The sequence below is a fragment of the Pholcus phalangioides genome, unplaced genomic scaffold (assembly GCF_987345545.1).
Source record: "Pholcus phalangioides strain wild (caught in Gottingen) unplaced genomic scaffold, Ppha-v1.0 ptg000004l_1, whole genome shotgun sequence".
Lineage (NCBI taxonomy): Eukaryota > Metazoa > Arthropoda > Arachnida > Araneae > Pholcidae > Pholcus > Pholcus phalangioides.
The window spans coordinates 47,222,440-47,250,363 of NW_028301597.1; the positions used below are offsets into that span (position 1 = coordinate 47,222,440).

Below are 27,924 nucleotides of genomic sequence, written 5' to 3' on the forward strand. Positions count from 1 at the left end.
TGTCTTCGGCTGATTCACCCGTTGTTTTAGAATTACGAGCATAGTGAAAGCATAACTCTACCGAGTCCAATTTTTTAGCGTCCGGAATGAGATTGTATTTAGAATTTTTCCTCGAGAGAGCAACGAAATGATATAATTCAGTCGAATTCATACATCGACCATCGGAATATCCCGAATTAGCCGGGAAAATATTTGTGCACTAAAGCGTGGATATGAACGAACGGTACGGTTTTTGTAAAGACAGCTTCTGGGTGAGTCTTTCTTTTAATTGTTTGGAATGAAAAAGAAAAATTATATTTGCATGATAAAGATTAGTTGAAGTAGTGACAGGAACAATTAACTTGGTGAGCATTAATTATTAGAGAGAATCTTCTTTATAATCACTATAGTCTGAAGGGGAAAAAACGTAAAGAACGGTATTAGGAAAATATAAATTGTGAAACATGGGATGTCTCATAAATAAGTGAATAGCTTAAAAATTTATAAAACTTTGAAGGAATTTAAATATATTTGGATTTGGTTTGCGAAAAAGTTATCTTCACGAAAAGTTGTATTTTTTAGGTGCAGGAAAAAAATTAGTTGAAAATTTCTTTTTGCTGATAGAGGTCGCTGCAAAACAGCAAATCACAGAAGAAACGACCTAGTAGTCATTCAAGTATTACGTTCGCATCGATGGAGGGAAGGGGTTTCCGATTTGCTGACTTTTGATGACGGGGGGAGGGGGCGCATAGGCGGAATTGACTTGGAAGTCTGGGGGGGCAAGGTCATTATAAGCTGGGGGGGGGGGCACAATGATGATGATGTCAGCTCATATATACATGTATACATTAGATCAGTCGGCTCCACCTGTGACGCTGAGGGGGGCAATGCTCCCCACGCCCGTATCTCCGCCCATGGGGGGGGGGGTTGGATGATGTTTACGTCATCAACCACCCTTTGTGAAAATATGAAATATTCTTAATGGCATCTTACTCGGTGCGCCAAAAACGGGAAGAACCTTTCGATAGTTATTGGGCACCTGAACTAACATTCTGCCTAATGATACATCCCTTACAGAGCCACTTCAGCGATCTCTAAATGTTTCAAGGATCCTTCAAGTGCTCAGGAAATGTATTCTGGCTATTTAAGTGCTATGAAAATGTTTCCGGGCCCCGCTTAAGTGCTCTGAGAATGTATCCGAGCCGCTAAAGTGCTGTGAAACTGCGCAACGCATCACTCAAGTAATCCGTAATTATTCCACGGATCACTTAAGTAATCAGGGAATGTTCCGCGGGTAACTTGAGTGATGTAGAACCGCGCTGCGGGTCGCTTAAGTGCTCTAAAATTCTGCCACATGTCAATCAAGGGATCTGTAAATGTGCCACGGATCATTCAAGTGTTCTGGAACTGTGTCGCGGGTTACTTAAGTGATCTTTGAATGTGCCACGGGCCTACTTCAGTGATCTGAAAATGTGCCATTGAATTGCGCCACGGGTCATTTAAATGATCTGTAAATGTGCCGCTTAGTCCATTTTTACAAAATTGAGTTTGAGGGGGCAAGCTACATCAGATAATCTTCAGAGCCACATTTGGTCCTCGAGCCAAGGGTTTCCCATGTATGGCTTAAAGGGTGGGTCGCAATGAATTTCTTAAAAAGAAATTCCGAGTTCTTACCGTTGAAATAGCATTGAAATTAACAGAAATCGATTATAATAACATATAAAAGCATTTTTGGATATTTTTTTAAATGTTTTTTGCATTAAAAAAATAATTTTTTTTCGTCTGGGAGGGGGGAGGCGCACGAACCCCATATGCCCCCCTCCCACCCGCGTTCGTTTCTGATCCCACCAATATGCGTTAGGAGGTAGGGGCCAGTGCTGACGAAATTTTGCTGACAGGGGGGGGGGGGGTCAAAAATGGCTAATAATTTGCTGACGAAATACTTGAACCCCCCCCCCCCCAAAACCTTTCTTCTTTCTTCAATCACTTCTGTTTCCGAAATCGGAAAAAATATTCTTGTAGAAGGTGTGGAATTTTATATAGGGTTTAGGGGTTTTTCCACCGCTTAAAGGGCGAAACCTTTAGCCCCGAATCCAACCTTATACTACACATACCTATTCAAAATTAATGCATTTGTAATCCACAGTAGAGCGAGAGGATTGAAAAATATCATTCTCATTTCAATGTTTCTAGATAAACACACTCAATTGGCATTTTCATATCCAACACGAAAATGTGCTCGTTATCGGAGGATATTTTGTAAAGGTTAACAGTGATTTCCGAAAACAGTCCAGTTTGACTACGCCACGTATTGGCAATATCAGCCTTTGGTCAGTAATTACCGAGAAAATAAAACCGATACTGAATTCAATTTATTTATTTTTTTCCAGGACAATGAGGTGACGTGGAATACGGATTTGCCAGATTTCACGAACTGTTTCCAGCAAAGCATTTTCGTTCTAACTCCGTGTGGGGTTTTCGTCATAGCTGCTGTAATATACGTTTTGGTACATTGGAAAAGTCCTGCAGGAAACAGTTTGCCATGGTCGTTATTGTGCATCACCAAAATTGTAAAATTTCTATTCAAAATCTATTTTTATAATAAGTTATATAGAGATTCGATGTTTAAAGGTATTTTAGATGCGTCTACATATACGAATACAAATTTTGAAACAGTTGTACATGCATTACTGTGTGCATAATTCGTTTATGTTTTTAAAATTTTGCAGGTTACCACTAGTGTTCTTCTTTCGTGCAGTCTTCTAGAATTCGGTACAACTCTGTACGAAGGATGGACGTTCTCCGTGAGTGGAGAAATCGACATTTATGCATCTTGTGTCAAAAGCCTCGCCTATGTAAGTGTTATCAGATGAATTTTTGAACTGCTTTCAATTTTAAATTCGAATGTGTTTGTTTTTCTACAACATGCTGAGTTTATATAGTCTTAACCCCTTTATCGTCGTTCTACGTACCCAGTAGGTAATAGCAGCCAGCTACATATCTTAATTTATTAAATTTATTTCATTATTTCACGATCTCTCTGCATGTTTAGTACCATTCGAAAGAGGAATAATGTGGCTTTGTACAATCGTAACTATTATATTATTTTCATTCATCATATTTTATTGTGAGTGATGAACGTTTGCTGCTTGACACGTGGGGATCCGAGATACAATCGATTCCCGTTTTAACGAATACTATTATAGCGAAAATCTCGTTTTAACAAAAACTTTTCTAATCCCCCCAGATAAATTTACCTACGTACAATGTAAAAACCTGAAGAGTTCCTTTATAACGAAATGATTTCTCCGGTCTCTTGGAGTTCGTTATAACGAGATTCGACTGTATTATTGTAAATAGCATGTTTTATCCCATTGAGCTAAAATGCCTTGAATGATTAGTATTGTAAAGCGTGTGTTTAAGACTCTTTCAGCTAGAATGCCCTGTATAATTGAGTAGTAGTTCTTTGTTACGGCCAGGAAGTTGTGTTATAAATCCGATTTTTAGCAGCCGTAGAAATGAAAAAAATTTCTTCCGGTTGAGAACCACTGCTATAAGTGATACCTACTGTATATAAGTGGTTCTTAACCGGGAGTGCGGAAGAGCATTTTTTTGGGGGTTGAGAGATGGGGAAAAAATTAACAACATATTGACTGATTCTTCAGGAAAATTGAAATGATGAGAAAAATTAAATTTTTTAATTCTTAAATAAATATGAATCATACCAATATTTCGACACCTCATCTCTCGGCTTCCGCTTTTGCCACGCGACATTTGTGTTGTAAAAGTTTCTTTTCTGCTTAGCGATAGTACTTTTGTTTTCGTTTCGGTTGAGAAAAAAATACCATTATATTTACGTAAACTATTTCGTGGTTTGTTTACATTGGTACCTCGTGTTTTTGCATCTTGTGCAAATGAGATTTGATACCATCGTGAACATGACTCAGGAAAAATGTAAAAAACACTTATTGTAGTGTCAAAGTGTGTGCATTAATTTGTAGTTGTTGTAGCTGGAATGAATAAGTGAAGAATTATTAAAAGAATATTAATAGCTTTTTGATCCAAATATTAAGTGAAGAACGAGTAAAATAATTCATAGAAATTAATTAATGGATAATTCTAATTCTATGGTGTTTGGTCAGAACATGATATCTCCAAAAAACGGCTTTTTGATCTAAAAGTAAGTCTTGCTACTTATAACTAATTAGAAGTGAGATAAATGCACAAATACTCGCGTACGGCTAAACAACATGCTGACGTATGATATTTTCATTTGTATTTGTGTTTATGCTTTATTTTTGATTTTTAAATGACAATGAAAATGATTAAATCTCAAAATTGTGATTTTAGAGTTATCACGTTCTGACCAAATACCACAGAATTAATGCAATTAATTACTGAAAAAAAATGAATTTTTCAACAGATATAAAACGCATTATCTAAAAGTAGGGAGGCGGGAAGTCGCATTGCACTGGGAGCGTGGGAAGGAAAAAAGGTTAAGAACCACACACACACACACACACACACACACTGCTACATATAATACAGGGTGTTTCAAAAAGAGTCACCCGATTTGAAATGCGTATATTACGAAAAATATTGAACAGACACTTAAGATTAATTGTATATTACACGGCTGATCGTAAAGTTTTTTGCAAACCAAATTAAAGGTGCTCAATATGTCCACCTTGGGATGCACGGCATATGTCTATACGGTAGTCAAATTCGTCCCAAACTTTTGCGAGCATGTTTGCATCCACTGCCAGTGGATTTCCGTGGACTACGTGCGAAACTCTGTCGGATGCGCTCCACATTTCCGTCTGACATGCGGGGGACGACCAGGGGATTTCCCTTTACACAGACAACCCATGTCTCGGAATTGTTTTATACCATTGCCTAATGCTCTGAGCGGTAGGAAGTCCATCACCTCTCTTCCGGGCTTGAGGGAATAAATGATTTTAGAGCTCAAAATTGAATACATATCCATCATTGAATGGTATTGTATAATATGATTATAAGCATTTGATTTTTTAGATTTGTTTTTCATTCATAGATAACTGTGATTTGCCTACTCATTTATGACCGTTCTCACGGAAGGAAATCCTCGAGTCTCATGTCAATATTCTGGTTCGTCTTGATGGTTTGCGGTATCTTCACGTTCAGATCCACACTCATAGGTGCGTTTAGTGAGGTACGTAATGAATCAAAAATGAGAAAATATGGATATAATTAGTCAAATGATTCTCACTAAATACTCTTAATCACGTCTTCATGTTTTAATATTACAGGAACACTCGAATTTGAGTTATCACAAGTACATTCTGGAGACGTTCTGTTTTCCTTTAATACTTTGCCAGTTTTTCTTCAGTTTGTTTTCCGAACCATCTGCTCCGGGCTCAACGGAGGTAAGGGTAAAGTTCGATTCATATAATAAAAAAATATATAATAGCCTACAGTTATTTTTAGAACGAATTACTAACAATTACTGGCAGGAAACTGATTAGCGGAGTCGGTGTATAAATGTAATTAAAAGTATGAAATCATTTAAATAATTTAATTTATTTCAATCTTCCTTCAAAGAAATTTATTTTCCAGAATTATGTATAAGGGGTCATTCAAGTATTACTTCAGCATCGAGGGGGGGGTTTCAGATTTGCTGACTTTTGATGACAGGGGGGGGGGGGAGTTGAAGGTTGCTTACGTCATCAACCACCCTTATTGAAGATATGAAATATTCTAAGCTGCTGACGAAATTTTGCTGACAAGGGGAGGGGGGTCAGTGTTTTGCTGACTTTTGACAGACAAGGGCGGGGAGGGGGTCAAAAATGACTAAAAATCTGCTAACGTAATACTTGAATGGCCCCTAACAGCTCTTTCTTTTAAATGATACGAGTAGAATTATAACTAACATAGCATATATAATATCGAAATTTTTTTGCCTCGTTTTTAGGTGAAGAACCCGGTCGAAGAAACGCCATTTTTCTCTTTTGTAACCTTCACTTGGTTCAGTGGGTATGTTTCAACAATCATGCATTCATGTCCCCCGCCATCCTAGAGCAGGGCCGGGCCCCTAGGCTGGGATCTTTAGTGGGCTTCCCAGACCAGACTTTTCACGGGCCCCTAGATAGTGAATTTATAGCAGGAAAAAAAAACAAGAAATGATGGTAAAATTGTCCCAGTCCCCAGTCGTTCCACCCTTGTGGGGGCCATGCATGCATTATTTGTACATAAAAATTTACACCGTTTATATTATGTTACATTACCGGTGATATAATGAGTAGCCAGAATTTTGTAGATCAGTGTCTTCAAGTTTTCAACCTGTGATCCGCGGACCCCTGCGGGGGTTTGTGGAATGATTTTAATGCTTGGATAACATGTATCATCCATACATAAAAAATAAAAAAAAATCGGAGGGATCGAAATTTCGAAATTGGCATTCGCTATAGGGATCCACGGTGCATTCACCTTCATAAAAGGGGGGGGGGGGGGTCTGCAATATCAGAAAGGTTGGGAAACACTGTCTCTCCGTGTTTTGTGTCGCATTGTGCGGCCCCAGCTTATCTGAATCCTTATTTCAGATCATACTCAGTTCCTTAGCGTCTTTTCTTAGACTTTTCGTTCATGACCGGTGGTGTCGAACCCGGGGGTTCTGCAGATGTTCCGTACCTACGATAATTTGTGAAACGAGTCCAAGCACCCCCCACAAGGGATTCAGAAATCAAAAGTCCCTACATAACGCTCAAGACGAGCACCCACAGGTTCAAAATACTTTCGACGCCCCTGTTCACGACCATCTTTTCAGATGAGGTTGCTCTTGTGCAGGAAATTTAACAGTTATGCAAATTGGCAGTTTACTGATTAGGCCGTTGTGCGGTCGCGTGGTCATCGTGATAGATTCGCATCGCGAGTAACCAGGTTCGATCCTCACAGGTGACGCAGTGAAGGTCAGCTAAAGACTGCTTTATAACTTCCAGACACAAATCCCAAGCCGATCTCTCCGTTAAAGAAGCCTTGAAACAGACCCTACAACAGTACAAATATCCAATCATTACATTTTACTCGCAATTTGAATAATAGATGGCAACAAAAAACTTAACGCACACATTAAACTTGATATATATATATATATATATGTGCAAACTATGAGATAAACACAAACCTTCGACACAACTGACTCACCCCTTTAAAGGAGGTGGAAACAGTTTAAACAAATCCGATTGAAATTCAAGCTACGGCATTTCTTCGTAACTGGCCATAACTTTTTTCACTAGGAACGGATCTCCCAAAATCTGGCGATCTGATAAGCCCTTTAAAAAGATCTAATATTTACCCACATTCAATAGAATACAAAAATTACAAAAATACATCATATAAAAAATACGGTTGATCGATATTTTGGTGAAAATGATTTATTTTTAATGCAATTGATCCATTAGATTCGTGTATAAAGGAGCGAGGACATTATTCACAGTCGAGGACTTCCCACCGTTGCCGAAGAAGATGAAAGCCCGATACCTTTGGAAAAAGTTCCTGACACAATGGCCGTGGTCAGACACCAGAGAAAGGTGATATATATTATTATACTTTGTATGTAATAGTGTCATAAATGAAACTTGGCGATTCTTCAGAATCTGAAAACATTTCTTAAATGAAGATGTAGGTATTTATTCGTTGACGAGGTGTCGCTCGTATATTGTTATAAGTAGAAATTATATCGATGTTTTGCCACCAGAACTCATTAATCATCCTTCTTTTTAACAAAATTTTCTTTCACTGAATAATCTCCTTTCCCGTTCGTTTCTCTACGCGTCGTTGTGAATGAAATCAATGTCCTCCCGATCGATAATATTGTGATGATATCAGAAAGATGTAATCGATTCAATAAATGTGTCATTTTTTTGGATAATGGTAGGAACGAAAATGTTATCTTTTTATGATTTGTCTTCAAATGTGTCTATTTTGATCTCACCACTATGATACCGTATTCTATCATTTAAACGGTATCTAAAAGCACAATCGACGAAAATCGTTGTATAGAAAGAAAGAAATGCACAGAATCTGTATATTGGGTATAAAGTCAAAGATGGCACACGTGCGTCGCGAAGTTGTTGCCATGTCTCTCCCGTGCCCAACAAAACAAAAATTCCATGTTCCTAACGGCAGTATTAGCCAAAATATTTGAAATTAAAATCACTGAAAATGAGATGAAGGAACAGCATATTTAAGAGACAAATTCGGAAAAAAAAAATTTCGGTTCAGTTTATATTAGAACTTTTCTACATTCTTGAATGTCCCCTTCTTTCAATGAGCAATACCTCGGCAAATACAGCCGAATCCCGTTTTAACGAATACCGTTATAGCGAAAATCTCGTTTTAACGAACACTTTTTGGATCCCCCAGATAGGTTTACATAGGAACAATTCAAAAACCTGGAATTTTCCTTTATAACGAATTGATTTCTCCGGTCTTTTGGAGTTCGTTATAGTGGGATTCGACTGTATTGCACTTAGATACATGAAGGTTTTTTTGCTGGGCTCAGGCGACACCATCTACAGTAGAAGGCCTCCGCGCGAAGCTCGTGACGTCACTGAAGAAGGTCATCTCACCTGTAGCCATTGGATATAGAAGGCTGACGCATTCGTCATCTTCACCCTTTTTGTGTAGTATATATCCATTGGGTATTGGTGAGATGGCCTTAACTGACGTCACAAGCTTCGCGCGGAAAGGCCTTCCGCTACAGATAACGTTGGCTCAAGAGAGACAAATCAACTGGTTTCTAATCGAGTTATAGGACAAAGGAACAGAGGGAAAAATTGAATTTTGTTTTATACATAAGTTTATACGGTCCCGTGTAAAATAAATGGAACATTAAAATGGGGTAGTTATTTGGGTAATTTTTGTTTATTAAAAATATGACCAATGGTTCAAATGACAAATTACGTATCGGCGGGATTGCAATATAAAATTTTCATAAAAGTTCATTTATAAAACTAGAAAAATGCAACCCATAAGGTGAACGGATGATTTCAAAAACAAAAAGGTTTATAAATAGTTGATAAGGTTTTCGCGGCCATCATTTGAGGAAAATTGTTTTTTCGGGTTCGAAGACCGTCGTCCGTTTGAGTTAGTTCTCAACGTTTCCCCAACACTAGTGGTTGGCATCATCAGGAGAATAGATAAACTGGATCAAAGTCGTCAGGTTTATATTTGAAGTTTACTTAGTTTCATTTGAGTCTTGGCAGCATCAGAATTCATTGGGGTTTTTTTTTTGTTGTTGTTGTTGTAATTCATCATCACTTTTTTTTTGCAGTCAGTCTAAGGCTGATGATATAACATCACTTGCCGGAGCCGACAAACCGGCGAAATTGCAACAGAGCCTAACGAGAGCTCTGGTAAAATCGTTCTGGCCCTGGCTGGCATGGGCCGTTCTCTTGGATCTGTATGATGTCGCTACTCTGTTCTTTCCGACTTTGCTGCTCGAGTAAGTTTCGTGATTAAAGTGGCAATTTGTATGTTCAACTGTACAATCTGTATGCCATTTACTTTACACAAAATACGATTTTTTTTTCCGTACAAATTGGTGGGAAAATCTCCAAAAATCAAAATGACCAGAAAATTCATTTAAATAACCTGAATACATTGAGGGAAGATCTTAACCAAGGGTATTCAAACTTTAGGAGACTGCGGGCCACTTAATTAAATTATCTGGATTACAGATCATTTAATCACTCGCGGCATATTTACAGACCACCGAGGAATATTTCCACATCACTCGAGTGACCCGCGGCATATTTACAGATCAACAGTTGATCTGTGAATGTGCCGCGGGTAGCTTAAGAGCTTTGTAACTGCGCCATAGCGTTCTTTAAATATGTCGTGGTTCACTCAAGTGGGTCTGGAACTACAGCACGCGAGAGCAACTCACTTAATATTCAAATGCGACGAGGATCGCTTAAGTAATCTGTAAATATACCGCGGTTCACTTAAGTGGTCTGGAACGCTGCTGCGGTGCCAGCGTCACTTAAGTGCTCTGGTGATGTGCCGCGAGTCAGTTAAGTGACCTTCAAATGTGTCACGAGTCACTTAAGTGGTATTTGAATTTACCGCGGTAATCTGGGAATGTTCCGCGGGTGCTTGAATGATCTGGAACTGTGGCGCAGGACACGTAAATGGTCTGGAAATGTGTCAGTTAGTTTATTTTTCAAAATTAGGCTTGAGGTCACGGGCTACATCAGAGGACTCCGGGAGCCACATTTGGCCCGCGGACCATGCGTCAAGCATGGCTCATGCCATCATCTGACGGATTAAGTGATTTCTTTGATTTATTATCGCAGTTTTTCCGCAAGCTTCATTATATTTTTTTCTGATTTCAGTCTCATCATATCCTTCATGTCTAGCGACGATTACCTGTGGAAGGGAATTTTATACGTGGTGGTGCTTTGTATCGTCGAGATGATCGGAATAGCATCGTATAATGCGGCCATGTTTTACGCTGAGAGCTTCGCCCTTCAGTTGAAGTCCACCGTCATTTCAGCAGTTTACCGAAAAGTAATGCGCAAATTGCATACAATGTTTCGAAAAAGACTCCCTAACTTTTTTGAAACAGCGATCGATAGTAAAATGGAAATAAGTGGTACGTTCAACGGACACAAGGACCTGGAATTTTAAACGCACCGAAATTTTAAAGAATTTATCACAGCTTCGGCTAATAGGTAGCGCCACAGTCTCGGCTGAATATATTTAAGACAGTGAGTGACTCATTCTGTCCATTTGACATGGATCAAATCTGGTTCAGCTTAGCAATGACATGATAAAAGTGAAGAGTGAAATTTAAAGCTACCTTGTGCAATGCCTCCACTGCAATGGATGCCTATGGCTAGGGTCCTCCGTAGGGTCCTACCAACCGTCCTCCTTTAGTGTCCTTAATGTCATCTTTTTCTATGTCATTTCAAGCGTCCTCTTTACGTTTCGGAAAATTTCCCTTTTGTCCTGCTTTTCAGGTTCCCAAAATTATTATTTTTTTTTTTCGGGGGAAAATGTTTTTTCCCTACATTAAAACGTATGTTTCTTCATTGATATGAGTGTTTTTGAGAGGGTTGTTTTCACACGCATTCACCTACAGCCGCCGAAAAATTCTCAGAATTTTTTATGATTTTTTTTTTTTTTTAGCAGGTCTGTTTTAGAGTTGGGAAAAATTATTGTTGTGGTCGGTTCCATTGGTCAGAACAGTGGCGCTATCTATCGTGAAAATTGGGAAAAGTGACGTTACTGACGCTGCGCACGCAGGTGTCCTCCTTTTTCAGTTTTCGAACCCTACTTATAGCTCACAGATGAGCTGTTCAAGCTGATAGGACGTTTGCAAACACCAACCCTCGCCCACAAAAAAAGGAGCTCTATTGTGGCGTCATCTATTACTTAAAATCGTATCTGGGCGCGGTAGCCCGGTCGATAAAATGCTCACCTAAAGTACCAAAGGATGTTTAGAGGTGTCGCGAGTTCGATACCCAGTTCGTCCTTGTTAGAAAACTTTCCCGACACAGGGGTACAACAAAAAACGGCGACTTGACCGCAGCAAAAATTGCTACCGCAGGGAGTCCTCCCCCCATCGAGGGGTTAGCGCACCAACCTCTCGATGAGTATGAAAAACAAGCCTGCCGTTCGGAATCGGCAATAAATTGTAGGTCCCGGTCTAATTAGCCCTCGTCTGCAGAAAATGACCGTGGTGCGACGAAAATGATCAATGATTAAAATCGTATCTAATTTTCCAAACTGGTTTATTTAAAATTCCGAATGTGTGTGTCCATCAAAACTATCACTTGTTTCCTCTTCCTGTCCATCGCTGTATCATTTCAAAAATATTTCTATCATAGGCCTATCTGGGCCCGCTTGTGTTCCCACAATCAGCCCTCAGGCGCTGGAAATTGGGGAAAAACTTTGATGCTGGTCTGATTATTTCCAAGTAAGGGAGTCGTTTCTGAAACACCCCCATTTATGTATCTGTAATTGTAATTATTATCCAACGTGTCCTGTAATGCGGCCTTCTTCTTTTCAGCCATTTGTCGTAGTGGTATGGTTCTAATTTAAAAAGTGTTCAAAATGTGTTCAGGAATCACCTTGTACCAGTTTTGAGAATGAAACTACAATGTGTCATAAAATAAAAGATCTTAATTTTTTATACTGTTTCCCCTCCACTCCCCCCGCCCTCTAACTTTCAATTAGAAAGTTGTCGACCTGTCTGCCTGAGCCCAAAAAAGGACCCATGTTTTTAACTGCATTCATTCGCTGAGATATTTTAATTCAAAAGCCTAAGAATAGGTGGAGAAAAAACCGCATAAACTAACGGAAAACGCTTTTCCTCGTTTATGCTGTTCTTTCCCAACTTCTCTCTGATTTTCAAACTCAAATATATCAGTGAATATTGCGCTTAGAAACGTGGAATTGTTATTTTCGTGGCCTCAGAAAAGCCAGGACAACTTTTTCAATGTAAGTTATGAGACAAAGGGACTGGATAAAAATTTTCATTTTTTTTTATTTTGTGATACACTGTATTTTCACTCTAGAAACTGGTACAAAGGGATTTCTAGACACATTTTAAGCATATTTTTTGAATTGGTACCATACATCTCCGACAAACGGGTGATGAGATAAAGACCGCATCGGGACTTACAGAACACCCTGTATACACTCTATTGCAGCTCAGGATCTTTGCACCTCATAATTCGTACTTACGTTGTTTCGTCGGGAGAAGTTGTGATACTGTATAAATATATCGCTGTAATTCTACATATTCTTACTCAATTCGAGTCGATATTTGTGTTAAATCATTGAATTTCCGTCTATTTCCCATGTTTGCAGTCTCTGAAGCTGGGCAGTTCAGCCCGTCAGGAGTACACGAGTGGCGAGATCGTCAACTTGATGGCTGTCGACGCCGAGAAAGTTTACACGTTCTTCTCTTACTGCATAAATTTGGTCGGCGCCCCGCTGAAGATCATCATAGCAGTGTCCCTGTTATGGGTATACTTGGGTCCCTCTTGCTTGGCTGGATTCGTAGTTTTGTGTTTGCTAATTGCTCTGAGCTCGTACATCTCCAAAAAGACTAATTCCATCCAGGTATGATATCCTCGGTATCACCATGAATGCTTTGCAAATTTCAGAGAAAGAACAATCTTCCATTTTAAAAACGAAATGTAGAAAAAGCGTATCATTTTGTTTACAGGTAAAGCAAATGGAAACGAAAGATACCCGTTTGAAGTTTATAACCGAGGTCTTAAATGGAATCAAGGTAATATGCACTTTAAGAACTCTATGCGACTTTCCTTTATAAATGATATTAAGCATTTACAATGGATTTGACGACGATCCTGGAATTTGTGGTCATTCTTTACAATGCGCTTGATTATAAAACAGAATCTGTTCGTAAGGAAATTAAAATTTAGCAAGTAAAATGTATTTTTTCGTTCTCAATTAACCCTCTATCTGCTGACAGTACTTGTAAGTACTGCGAGTGAAGTAACGGGTTAGATAATTTGTTATGTAATTGTAACTAATTGTTTGAAATCAATATTTTTGTGTGTGTGTGTTATTAATTAGAACTAAAATGACCTACCAAACCAAATAATTTACACAAAAATTATTTATTATTATCATTATATATTTTTACTTATGTTTATCGCCATTTTCTTCTTATTCTACTTTGATGTGGTGGATAAAGGGTTAAGGAATGAAACAAGGCTTAAAGACTGAAACAGATGCGCCCGCAAAATACCTTGTCTTCTTTTGAAAGCCATCTCTCTCTCTCTCTCCATTGAATTGCATTGGAGACCAATAACACTACGTAACACAATTTTTGCTCTTGGTTACCGAATGGTTTACGACTAAAAAAAGTCTTTAAACTTTGTTTTTGTGGTGCAGGGGATCGATACTTGTGAACTGGTCGTTTCCCATTGGCTGATTGGTGAATGGAAATTAAAATTGGCGAAAAAAAAACTTTTCGCACCGAGAACAATTTTAAAAACTGTAAATAAGTTTTAGAATATAAGTCACGTATCTAGACATTTAACAGAAAATTAAGTTTTAAATTTGTAAAAAATGGAGAATTTTTTCCATCTTTATTCTTTTTACACTTCATCTTCACTTTTCCGCCTACGTAAAATAATTACCATGATATTTTCATATATCATTTTCATATTACATACTTCAAGTCCAGAATTATTTTTGGTAAGCACCCATGCATTCTCTGAATTGTTCGAGATGAGCGTGGAGGATGCAATGTGTAATATGTACTGAAATTATGCAGTAAATAATGTAGAATACAAAGAATTTCCCAGAAAAGTCAGGCCGATAAAGAAGTTCGGGATATATCTTATGTCATGCTTAACGGGTTTCCAGGTAATCACTTGGCCAAAAACCATCTTGAGCTTGTGGAAAAGCATAAAAATCAGTACAAAAATTGAATATCCAATGTATATAAGGGTGAACACATCGAAAATATCATGAAAGTTATTTTTGTGAGCTAAATCGTGAAGATGAAAGGAATAAGGAAATTTGAATAGAAAAAAATCCCTTTATTTTTTTTTTAATCTGAAATTCATTTTAACTCAAATTTTATTTTCCTGTTAAACTTCTAGATACGTGATATATACCCTAAAATTTATAAATTTAGTTTTTAAAATTATTATATCAACGCGAACTTCCCCCCCCCCCCCTTGTTATCATCTTAAATATTCCACACTGATAAATGACAGATTCACACAAACATCGATCTCTTCACCACAAAAACAAAGTTTGGGGGAAACGATCATCATTTTCATGATTTTTCGGTCTAAGTAAACACAGAAATCACATGTTGTACCCTGGAACAAGTTAAAAAGTTTTTTAATGCAAGCAGTGTAATTGAGCTGTGTTACTTATTTCTAGCAAATTCGAACAAATTTTGCTATGCAATGACTAACAGTGTTCTAGTTTCGTTTTCCAATCTCCTTTTGATTTCCTGTTGATTGAAGACAGAAAAATTTTCAAATTAAAAATAATAGACGTCATTATTTTTCTCTGAATTTCCAAGGTTTTGAAGCTGTACGCATGGGAAATACCGTTCATGAACAAGCTCAATGACATAAGAGCTTCAGAAGTTCGCTTCATAAGGACTTTTCAGTTTTATTTCGCTACGAGTGCTTACGTGTGGGGATGCGCCCCCTTTCTGGTAAGAAAAACATATATATATATTTCCAGCCTTTCATAATGTTAATTAAGAATTCTTAATCACACGAAAAATAAGTGGAATACGTTTATGCATCCAAACGTTTTTCATGCTCAACTCACACAGATCGCCGTGGCCTGCTTCGTCACTTACATCCTTGTCGACCCGAAGAACATTTTGGATCCGAACACAGTATTTGTCTCCTTGAATCTCTTGAACATCCTCAGATACGCTGTCATGGAAATGCCCGAAATACTCGCCGACTGCATTCAGGTTCGAACATATAATTTATTAGTATAATTAGTATAGTTTATTAGTCCCTGTTTATATCAAACTAGCAAAAATACTCGATACCGTCCGGGCTTTCTCTCCATATACTATTTTACCGCACACCAACTCCGGTCATATATCGCCATACAGCAATTTCCAAATAATGGATTTGAGTGGGAAATGAAGGCGCCATCTATATCGGTGGATGTCCTAGGCTCGGAAAAGTAAAGAACTTCTTTCTGATGTTCTGTGCCCACACAGATTCGAACCCGTGGGCCTTGATGGGGACCTTCATAGTTGAAGACGAGCATATTGCCACTCGGGCATTCTCACCATATACTGCGAGCATTGAAGAAGCGGCAAACCATTGTAAAAGGAAAACAATGAAACGTATTGTTTAGGAATAACGGTAACGGAAGTAAAAATTCCAAAAAACATTGTTGAGGCCCAAGAACCATTGCTGCCTGACAGTTTTTCGCCCATCTCGGGCATTTGTCCAGCTCTGGCGAACTTTCAAAATAGTCAATTGTTGAAGCCGGAAGCTGTTTGATATGCAGGGTGAATTCGATCTATTCTGCCAAACGAAGATAGACGAGCCCTAGTGGATCATGAAATACCCCACCAACCCTGTCCTATTTCGAACCGTTTTCGAGTTATGGTGGATAATCGATTATGCGGAAAAAAATTCATGAAATCTAAAAAAAACCCCGGGTTTGTGAAGCTTCTGAGAGACCTAGACGAGGCCATACATGCATGCATCATTGTACTCGACGTTGGATTTTGTATGCGTCCTTGTCCCATTCTTTTTCCCATAGTTGCAACAGGTTTTCTTTTAAGAGGCGGCGAGCATCACTTTTAGGCTACGGTAATGTCTATGAGCTCCAGAGCTGTGGCAGCTTTCGCTAGTTATCCGCTCTTTCGTTCCCCGTCACTCCTGAATGTTCCAACGAATCCAGATGTTCCTGCTACGAAATATAAGTTAGCGTATCTGACGAATATAACCATATTGAGAGCGAGGATTTTGAATAGCTAATATACTAGATGCATAGTCCGTGAAGATAGCCGCTGAGCTGGAACAATTCACTGCCCACGTAATGGCGTTGAGAATCGCGTACAGCTACGCCTGGAAGACAACATTATGGCCTGTTAGTCGTCTACTCCATTAGTAAACGGTTGATCCATCTTTGCGCATGTCGACGAACGCGCAACCTGTCACGTTTACAATCTTGGAGCCGTCAGATCCTATAATGATCCGTGTGATCCCTACAAGATCTACTCACTCCGGTGCCATATGACATGCTGACATGGATGCTGTGGCCAATTCCGGTGCTGCTCCTCCAAGGTTGCTGCAGACAATTGTATCTATAGAGATGTCATTCTGGAAATGAAGTAGTCGGGTCTTCCGAGGAATGACCTTTGTGCTCTGTTCAAAGCTTTCATCATTCTTTGTGAGGGATTCACGTACCAGGAAGCACAGCCATGAATTAGGCCAAGGAGCCGCTGGGAACAAACGTTAGACAATCACTGGTTTATGGTGTTCTTTCCCAACTTTTCTCCGATTTTTGAATCGAAAAATATGTTAGCGAATATTGCACTTAGAAAAATGGAATTGTTTTCCTGGCCTCAGGAAAGACATGGAAATAACTCTCTAATTAGAAGTTAAAGGACAGGGGGACCGTGTAAAAATTTAGATTTTTATTTTATGACACACTATATTATCACTCTCATAACTGATAACTGATACAGAGTGATTTCCAAACACATTTTGTGCATTTTTTAAATTAGAACTATACCTCTACAACGAATGGTTGATGAGACAAAACCGAACCAGGGCTTACAAGACGGCCTGTATACTGTGTATAGAAGATTAAAATAAGACCTTAAGTCCAGGTTTACGATTGATTACAAATTTTGCGAACAAATATCCAACTCTACTTCATTTACGTATTATCTAATTATTTATTTAACGTATTGGAATCCTCAATCGCGTTCCATGTTTCAATCTAGGCCCTCGTATCTTTGAAGAGACTGAATATCTTTTTGAATGCCGAAGAAAGAGACGAACACCTTGTAGGAAGTAACCCTGGTAAAGGTAAGGCCATAATAATTTCATGTCCTACAACTTGTGATTTATGATAAGTTATTGACGTGTCGAAGTTGATTTAATCTTTGTATGTGTGTTTACATTTATTGGTGATATTTTTTCCTGCCATAGGTGATGCAGTGAGTTTGAAAAATGCGACATTCTCTTGGGATCCTACAAAAAGCAATCCCATATTGAAAGACATAACCATGAATGTGCCCAGAGGTAACTTCGTGGCAATTATCGGTCCGGTTGGATCGGGTAAATCCTCGTTGCTGTCGGCCATTCTAGGAGATATGTACAAGTCTTCGGGATCAGTTGATGTTGTGGTAATTTTCTTACCGGATCTTCTTTGTTTCCAGATGTTTTCTATTAATGCGATTCATAAATGGATCATTTAGAATGATTTTTAGTTGTTTTTTATTTAAATGATGAAGTAAATTTTGCTTTTGTATCGTGATCCAGTAATCTGGGCATGCGCGATGAGGTAGTGACAAGTCAACCTTCTACGTCAGGGGTTCTTAACCTTTTTCAGCCGAGACCCAAAATCGACAACGAGATCAACTTTGCGACCCATGAAATTGCTCTTCGAAATTAGTGAAATCAAAGTGACGCAATGAGAGCATTTAAAATAGACTGTAAACAGAATCGTACGACTAATCTAGGAAGCCCCTGCGAATCAGGTGTAGGTCGAGACTTTTAGCTCAAGAGCACCTGGCCGTTAATTAATGGCTTTGAACGACCCATCTTGGAAGACCTTGCACATCAAGTTTGTGTCGTGTCTTATAGCTCGAGTCCCTGGGTATAAGGGGATTCTGACTGGATAATAGTCATTTTGGAATCATACGACTCAAGCGGATTTGAACGACCGAACGCCCCTGTGACCCAAGTTTGGGTCGTGACCCATTAAAACGCAACATGCGGTTTTTCCGACACTTTTCCCGTATCCATGTATTTCTTTCAAAATTTCTTCCATGAATGCAATACACACACATGAATTATACACAGTATTACACAATATACACCCACAACTGATTTTTCAATTGTTCTGATTTTAATAATGAAGCTTCTGTACCATTTTCGAACATTGGTGAATATTGCTACGTCAGTGAAACCGTCAATTTTTCAAGCAGACATCTCTGAAGTAAACTCGCGATACAATGTCACAAAGTAGAAAAGAAAGAAGAAAAGGAAAAAAGAGATCTAGTATCGATAAGTCAACGCTTTATGTACTTTGTTCGTTTATCGCATTATTTGCTCTCAAATATTGCACCACAATTGTATTCCCAGTTATCACTCAAATATTTTATCTTTATATTATAACCAAATCAAGAATTGCTTAAAGGAATAAAAATGCAGGAAAAAAAACAATAATTTAGCCCTTTGCAAACTCACAAAAAAAATTCCACATATTTTAACTTTCTTTTGAAAAAAAAATGAATGAAAGTCACTTTTTTCCGTGACATCTATCTCACAAGTAACATTTTTAACACATTTGTTACTTGTGATTTCTTCTGTACTTTTTTTATTGGAATATAATAAATAATAAATAAGATGGCGTCGGAGCAGTTGTCAATCAACTGGAACCTTCAGATTTCTCTTGCCGTCAAAATGGTTTATTTAGTTTTTAGATAAATTTTAAAATTCCACAATTTTAAATCATCAAATTGAAAGCGTGAACACTGGTGGGGCATTCTTCCTTACTCAACTGTAACAGATTTCTTCCGATAATTAATATTGATAGATCAGCGTTGTATTCTGTTAAATGGGTGTGTAAGTAAGTGAATAAGTTCTAATTATATTTCATTACGTCTCAGGGATCGATGGCTTTCGTTCCCCAGCAAGCTTGGATACTTAATCGCACTGTCAGGCAGAACATTCTCTTCGTAAAAAACATGGACAAGACGAAATATAACGCTGTGCTGGACAGTTGCTGCTTGAGACCTGATTTGGAAATTCTTCCTGGCGAAGATAACACCGAAATTGGCGAAAAAGTACGTTCATTGGAGTTAGGAATAAAATTATGGATTTCATTCTGATATCGATAAGTTTCCTTTTCAAACTAAGGCCGAGATTACGCTATAAAAATTTGATAAAAGATCTTTTGCACACTTAAAGGAAAAAAAACCTACCAATACCTATCATTACTTTCATTGCTCGAATTACATTTGCTCGAATGGAATCGATAAGCTTATTAGTTGAATTTTTCAAGTTTTATAAAAGATCTTTTATCAAAATTTTATAGTGTAATACCGGCCTTAAACAAAACGGGAAAGCTTTCAATTTCGTATATAATATTAATAATAATATTGAAAAGAGAAGGCAGGCTTTCACGGCCGGAGTTTATAATAAAGTTCATACCTTTCGGGTTGTTATGTCGTGTTCTAGGCTTCTTTGAAGCAGACGTTTCGTCCACTACTGCGATGGACACCTTCAGCGCAGTTTTCTGAATCAGAAGCCGTCACGTCCCACCAACAGCGACACGTCCCTTGCTCGACGTCACAACGACAAGGTTGATCCTTCCACGTCTCCAGAAAAAGTGTCAGTGGATAACGGTCATCCAAGGAGGTTGTTACGTCTCCTCGCTTGTCGAAAACTGCACTGAAGATGTTCACCGCAGTAGTGGACGAAACTTTTGCTTCGAAGAAGCCTGGAACACGGCATAACAGCCCTAAATGTATGAACTTTACAATAATAATATTCAATCAATATCTTTCTCTTCTTCATTAGGGCGTGAATCTCAGTGGAGGACAAAAGCAGAGAGTCAGTCTGGCACGAGCTGTCTATCATGACGCCGATGTCTATTTGCTCGACGATCCTCTGAGTGCCGTGGATGCTCACGTGGGCAAACACATATTCGAGCACATCATAGGAAAGAATGGAATGCTCCGAAACAAGGCAATCCTTATGAATTTGTACTTGATATGATCATTTCTGAACATTCATCCTCATTTGCGATTTCAATTTTTAAATTTAAATTCTCACATTTATTATGTTTATTGCAGACTCGAATACTCGTCACACACAGCATGTCCGTTCTGCCCGAGGCTGATTGTATATATGTCATAAAAAATGGTGAGATCGCTGAGAAAGGAACTTACGAGGAACTGACAGCGAAGATCGGAGGAGTACTCGCAGAGATCGTTCAAGAATACTCCAATGTCGCAGAGGCCGAAGTCGAAGACATCCTGGCATCTGTGCTGTACGTATTCGATTATACAACTTGTATATTAGTTTGTGTCTAATTATAAGAAATGAATAATGTGTTGTATTTCTTCTTCCTTTAATTATCTACGGTTCGTCTATGATGCATGGGCTGATATTTAGTAAATTTGATCATTTCTGTAGCACCATTGTCATTTTCTTCACACGAGGGCTAATTAGACCGGGACCTAAAATTTATTGTCGATTCCGAAAGGCAGCTTTTTTTTAAACTAACCGAGAGGTTGATGCGCTAAACTTTCGATGTGGGACTCCCTGCAGTAGCAATAATTTTCTGTGGTCATTTCCGCTTCTATTGTACCCCTGTGTCAGGAAAAGTTTGTGACAAGGACGAACCGAGTATCGGACTCGCAACACCTCTAAACATCCTTTGGTACTTCAGGCGAGTATCTTATCGATCTGGGCTACCACGCCAACTATACTTTCAAAATTTCTGGGGAAATAAAATTGTAATGAAAATCTGTGATGTAACTTTAAATAAAAAAATATTTCATCTTATTCCCCCTCCCTATTACAGTTCAGAAAGTGAAGAAGTACCAACGAGTCCAAGACCATTGACCGATAGGTCTGTCAGCGTGAAAGCCTTAAAACGGAGAAATACGTCGGTATGCACTGCGACCAGCAGCGAACCTGGAACCAGGTTGATAGAAGAAGAGAAAATGGAAGTTGGAAAAGTAAGCAGTTCAAGCAAACAATTTTTTTATTTTTATTTTTTCCATTTTGAAGAAATGATTTTTGGTTTTACGTGAAATGTGTTATTTCTACAATTGTATATCGTCGGCGTGCAAGCAAAGGTGACGAAGTCGACAAAAATTTTTTGACGGACTACTGCAGCTGATTAGAATTTCCAATTAATTAAGTCATGATTATGAATCAGGAGCCAGTTATCTAAATACAAGTGAACCTTTGTAGCGGATCGACCTGTAACGTGAAACTGTTCTATGAAAGGAAAAGGGTTATGACGTCAGTTGTGATGACTTTGCAATAGTACATAAGACGACGCTAATGCTGTTTGTGGTTTTTTTTGCTCACTTGATTTTATTTTTATACTAACGCAGGTCGTCATTTTCAGCTAGTCGTTTTAACATTTTTAAATATTTACAACTGTTGATTACAGTTAATTAATTTTTGTTATGCAAATATGTTCTTAGTTCAAATTAAAAACCCCTAAAAAACCACTGCAAAACTTTTTTTTGAACGCCGTAGATATGTATACGTTCTTGTTTTTTTACGTTGTCATATTTCTTTCACTTACGATTACAGGTGAAAAAAGAAGCTTACATAAATTATGCAAGACACATGACTTTTCCGATTCTTTTCTGCGTTATAATCGGATATTTTGCGTATCAGGCTCTAGAGGTATGTGCTTCATATACGTACATATTTTACAAAGAAATATATCAGTCTAGTGGCAATTACTTTTTGAAACGATGATTTATTCAAATATGATTCGTCACTCAGGCTATATATCATTCCTTAAATTATACATAAATGATATATTTAAGTGATTATTATTATTATTGTTATTACTATTTATACGTTCTACTATAAATTTTATTGATTTCCACATTTTCTTAGTAAGAAAATCGAACACGAATGAATTAACTGATTGCCAGCACACATTTACATCGCACAGTATTCATACAGAATACGTTTCTATCGCTTTAGGTCGGTGGGAACATATGGCTCAGTAAATGGAGTAGCGATCCAGTTCTGCCGGATGGGACTCAAGACGTTGACCTACGAAACGAGAGGATCGGAGTTTATGCAACTTTCGGTTTTTGTCAAGGTACGCTTGTTCGCTTCAGTATGTTCACCAGAACGTCAAAAACTTGAGTGTTGCTAAATCATTTGTCATTTTTTTTCGTTCCCGAAGGTTTCGCAATCGTATTCGGTTCGTTGTGTCTTGCCGTCGGTGCGGCAAAGGCGTCAACGTTATTCCACAAGCAGATGCTGCATTCCGTCATGAGAGCACCAACGTCTTTCTTCGACACCACGCCACTAGGAAGAATTATAAATAGGTAGATTCATTAAAAATGAAAGAGTTAATGCTCTATATAAACTTTTAGTCACTAGATTTACTACCTCACTATAAACGAAAGACATAACTTCACACTGAAATTTTCAGGTTCGGAAGAGACATGGATGATATTGACACCGGAATCCCCATGAATATCGAAGGTTTCATAGCCTGCTTCTTCTCCGCTGTGGGAACCTTCGTGGTCATTGGAATAAGCACGCCTATTTTCCTAGCATTTCTTGTTCCCGTCGGAATCATCTACTACCTCATTCAGGTGAAAAAAAAATTAATTCTGTCCATTGAGTTAGCAATACACTCACGAGAACTTCAAATGAAGAACTTTAACTTTCCGTTAGACCTTTTCTTTCGTTTTTTTATTCACGCATTGCTGTTATTTATATCACCGTTAAAATGTGACAATGAACAAATTTGCACCAATATAAATTTCTATTTATCCCAATCATTTTACAGAAACTATACTTGGCAACATCGAGGCAGTTAAAAAGATTAGTCTCAGTAACTCGTTCACCTATATACAGCCATTTTGCGGAAACAATACAGGGTTTGTCATCTATAAAGGCATACAGGGTATCCAAGGAATTCATATCGAAAGCAGAAGAAAAACTAGACCAGCACATCCTCTGCGAATTCTTCTGGAACATTAACAGCAGGTGATGTTCGAACGAAATATAAACGTCAGCTAAAATTCAACGAAAATTATCACCAAGATGATGATCCCAAAATTTTAAGAAATACAATGTTTCTCTCTCTACATAATTTTTATTTTATTTTTAAGGTGGTTAGAGATTCGTCTGAATTTCTTCGGCGATCTGATTATATTGATTGCTGGCTTGTTGGCTGTTATGTCTAGAGGTACGGTAGCAGGAGCCGTTGCAGGTCTGTCGTTGACTTATGCTCTATCCGTGAGTACCACATTGCTTCTTTTGACGCACAACTTCATATTTCGATATTGAAGACGAACTCAATGTTGGTACTTATTTTAACCATATACCATTAGGTGAACGGTATTCTGAACTGGTTGGTCAGGACGGGCACTGAACTGGAAAACAAATCCGTGGCCGTGGAAAGAGTGGACGAGTACTCCAAACTTCCGTCAGAGGTAAAACTTTGTTTATGTATCGGTGAGTTTTTTACACGACCACGTTTTTTAGCAAAGCTGGTTTTTATATAAGTATGAAAATCTATTGATTTATAAATCTGTATTTCATTCCTCTTCGTAGGCCGAATGGGTTATGTCTGATCTTTACCCCCCAAAGTCATGGCCAAACCGAGGAGCGATCAACTTTAAATCTTACAGCACCAGGTATCGAGAAGGATTAGATCTGGTTTTAAGGAACGTGAATGTGAAGATTAAAGAAGGAGAAAAGGTGGGTGAAAATATTTTTTTATTTTTAGGTTTTCGAGGAATATCACATGATAGATATTTTAAAAAATATATAAAAAATTAATTTGTGTATAATTTAATTTTTGTAAGTTGAATTCTTGGCATTGTTTCATTTTCCACATCCTTTAAGGTTGGTATTGTCGGACGCACGGGCGCCGGTAAATCCTCATTCACCTTGGCTTTGTTCCGTATAATAGAACCAGTGTCCGGTACAATTGACATCGATAACGTCGATATTTCACAGATAGGTCTTCATCAGCTGAGATCAAAACTCACTATCATTCCTCAGGTATGAGAGATATAACACACATTTCTATAATCTATGTTTTTGCTTCTTCTTTTCAACTAATGCGAACAATGTGGGTACGTACCGTTGATAGTGCTAACAGAAATATATATCAAATATAACTTGCTAGTAATGTATGGCATTGGCACATGGATTTCAATCGCTCTTTGTGATATTGTTACTATCAGGATCCTGTTCTGTTCACTGGTCCGCTGAGAACTAATCTGGATCCGAACGAAGAGTACACAGATGACGCACTCTGGTGCAGCCTCGAACAAGCGAGCCTGAAGAGTTATGTGTCTTCGTTGCCCGATAAACTGGATCATGAAGTTGCGGAAGGAGGATCAAACTTGAGGTATGAATCATTCAATTAACAAAATATATCCAGTCATAACGTTGAATATCGTCTGAATTTCATGAAGTTCTAAAGCATCTTATATCTTATCTTTGATAGCGTTGGACAAAGACAACTCGTGTGTCTGGCTCGTGCTCTATTGAAGAAAACCAGGATTTTGATATTGGACGAGGCGACTGCAGCTGTGGACGTCGAGACCGATTCGTTCATTCAGAATACTATCCGAGTGGAATTCAAAGCGAACACCGTCATCACGATCGCTCACAGGCTCAACACCATACTGGACTACGACACGTGAGCTTGATAAGTTTTCTCTACTTGTGACGTAATTGTGTAACCTCGTAACTTACTTTTGCTAAAATGATACTTTCGGTTAGGCTGCAAAGGCTTTCTTTTCAAAAATTCCAGACGATTCAAACATTGTAGTTTTCATTTTACAAATTTTGTTCAAATGGATCACATCAAAATGAATTCATTAGAACAAAAAAGTATATTTTGTAAATGTGGTGAAATTAAACAAAGCTATTCAGAAGGAAGCCAGAATGCACTGACGTATTTGTTAGAAAAAAGTCATTGTAGGCGCCCAACCTCTTCAGCAAAGAGTAGATAGATAGGCAGAACCGCTCACAATGTGAGGAGAAAATAGATTTCATTTGTGAAGAAAGACTGTTTGGGGTCTACAACAAATAATACTACATATAATCTACTTCTAAAGAATAAGTGACCTTGCACGCTTTGCAGGATGTAATTTTGTTACAAGACAATTCTCACCTAACCAGCATTGCGCAATGCGCAAGACGACTTGTCATGAAAAGGGTGTGACTTTGCACAGGGTTGTCTTAACTAGGTCCAGGGACCCCTTGAACTGGCAGATTTTCATCGTATTTATTGTATCACAATATTGTATGCACAAGTATTTTTCATTGAAAATCTAAATAAGCTTCGACAATTTAAGAGCCTCAATTTGACTCATGCTTCTGAGCCTGGACTCACATTTTAAGACGTCACTGGTTTTGTTCCACATCTTTTAGCTTCAATCTGTCACTATGTAATTTTCACCTCTCCGGACTTTAAATAAGTTCTAAACGGATATGAGTGAGAATAAGCATTGTCGTGCAACAAAATCACACTACGCGAAAGCATGCTGGGTCATTTATTCTGGATACTTTTATGCAGCTTACCCTAATCTCTCATTACAGTGGACCAATCAAACTTTTTTCAGAGGTGATAGGAGTATCAAAGCCCGTTTCTATAACAGTTAGATACCTGTCGGAATGTCTATATGGTGACTCCCAAAGAAAATTCATTCCTCCTCATATATATTGATTGCTCTTGGTTTAAAAATCAACAACACGTTATATATATTGTAGAGAGCCGGGGAAGTGGTTTAGGCTGAGAAAGTCAAGTTCAAAGAGGTGGAACATTTTCGGGAAAGGTGGTCGGGAAAATCAAAATAGAATGGATCAAGGCGGCAAAACCATTAATTCGCTTCTGATATACTCTGTCTCGTAAATCCACTCGAATGTGTTTCATTTGTTCCACCATTATACAGTGTTAAACATTTTAAAAATTTTACAGAGTTGTCGTGATGGAATCTGGAAAAGTTGTAGAGAGTGGCAACCCATCTGACCTGCTGAAGAACCCCGGTTCGAAGTTCTACGAGATGGCTAAAGACGCTGGATATGTAAACTGAGAGCGCATTGCGAGCGCAATTCGAAGTGAAATCAGAACTTTAGTTCGTCCTTCCGGTGCCAACCTACTGCTGGTGCCAACTCAGTCAAGAGGATTCGTCGATGTGGAATATAGGCAGATACAATATCATCATGTAAAATGGAATGAATCACTGCAAAAATTTGTCATTCGTTCCTCAGTACTGTATTTAACTGCAAAATAAAAAGATGAAGAAAAAAAGTGAATTTTTATCTTTTCTGTCGAAAATAACTTCAGTGCACACATGGGCTTCAGAGGCATCAGCCCCCCTTGTATGCTGTGGTTGCTCAACCCACAGTATTTTGTAAAGACTTTGTTTCTTCCGAATTTCGGAAGACAGGTGGCCTCAATTCCCAACCACATGACGGGAATTCCTCGATAACCATCTTCATGTTTGATAGTACGCACCACATGCACATTACATTCTGGCTTGAATGTGAATGAATTCATTTTTTATAAAAATTGTTTATTTCAGTTTTTATGTGGTGAGTGCATAATTTGGTAGTACAGTGGAGTGTCGAAACTTCGAGGTTCCGGATAAGCCGTACTACTTCTAAACTACACATGCAACTCATCTCTGTGGAATTTCTAACGAATTGGTACATGTTGAAATGTACATGCTGCCATCTTCTACCTATTTTTCGAATTATGAGTGAAATGTAATGATTGAAGATTTGTACCGTTGTAGGCAAGCCTAGGCGCTGGAATTTTTTTAAATCTTTCTGTTTTTTCGCTTAGCATGAGTTTTGGTTCATTTTGTCCCGTCTCACGAATGTGATAAATATCAGTTGGAAATAGGTCTTGATCCCTAGACTGGGGTCCCCAGGGAAACGCTTGGCACCTCTAATTTACGGTGCAAAAAAAATTAATATCAGCCCCCCCCCCCCCTATAGGGCCTGAGCTCCTGTCAGCCTCCGTTAACCAGCGTCTATGGATCCGGGCAGTGGAAAAGTGAATCATACCGTTGAATTAAGGGCAAAATAGGAAAGAGTAGAAACCCCCCCCCCCCTTTTCCTCCGGAAAGCGTTTTCTATTACATTTCGGCTAATCCGAGTTTTCATTAATCGGAGGTGGTCTCGGTCCCGTTCAGCTCGGAGGCTTTTTGGATCACGTGACATTTCCCTCTTTCTTGAGGGACATACAAGATAACCAATATGGCGACTTCCTGTGTGACGCATGAAAGAAACAAATCTAAATTAAAGAAACGTAAAAATGAATTGGTTTTTTCTTTTTAATGGGAGCTTAATTTCGAAATTGTTTTTTAAGTTCAAGTTATCAATTTTCCTGTTTTTGCTTCAAAAAATGCTTGAATAAAGCTACGGAATTTCTTTAATGTAATTTATATGGGCCCATAATTAATTTCAAAACATCCTAAACTATATGGAATAATGCAATTTG

At 38.3% G+C, this 27,924-nt stretch overlaps 1 protein-coding gene across 1 annotated transcript; it reads left to right on the forward strand.

The window, feature by feature from the left end:
• LOC149087729 (ATP-binding cassette sub-family C member 1-like) lies at positions 1-26,715 on the forward strand. The gene is made up of 31 exons (XM_089231610.1): positions 1-251; positions 2,370-2,549; positions 2,709-2,834; positions 5,033-5,170; positions 5,268-5,384; positions 5,930-5,991; positions 7,416-7,544; positions 9,290-9,460; positions 10,353-10,527; positions 12,835-13,089; positions 13,196-13,261; positions 15,041-15,178; positions 15,302-15,448; positions 17,453-17,537; positions 17,661-17,857; positions 19,346-19,522; positions 20,259-20,426; positions 20,534-20,730; positions 21,268-21,424; positions 22,014-22,109; positions 22,419-22,539; positions 22,627-22,771; positions 22,879-23,044; positions 23,242-23,441; positions 23,567-23,693; positions 23,789-23,890; positions 24,012-24,158; positions 24,306-24,464; positions 24,650-24,816; positions 24,916-25,110; positions 26,395-26,715. The coding sequence occupies exons 1-31, from the start codon at positions 213-215 to the stop codon at positions 26,507-26,509; spliced, it is 4,464 nt and encodes a 1,487-aa protein (XP_089087736.1). The 5' UTR covers positions 1-212; the 3' UTR covers positions 26,510-26,715.
• Positions 26,716-27,924: the final 1,209 nt, after the last annotated feature.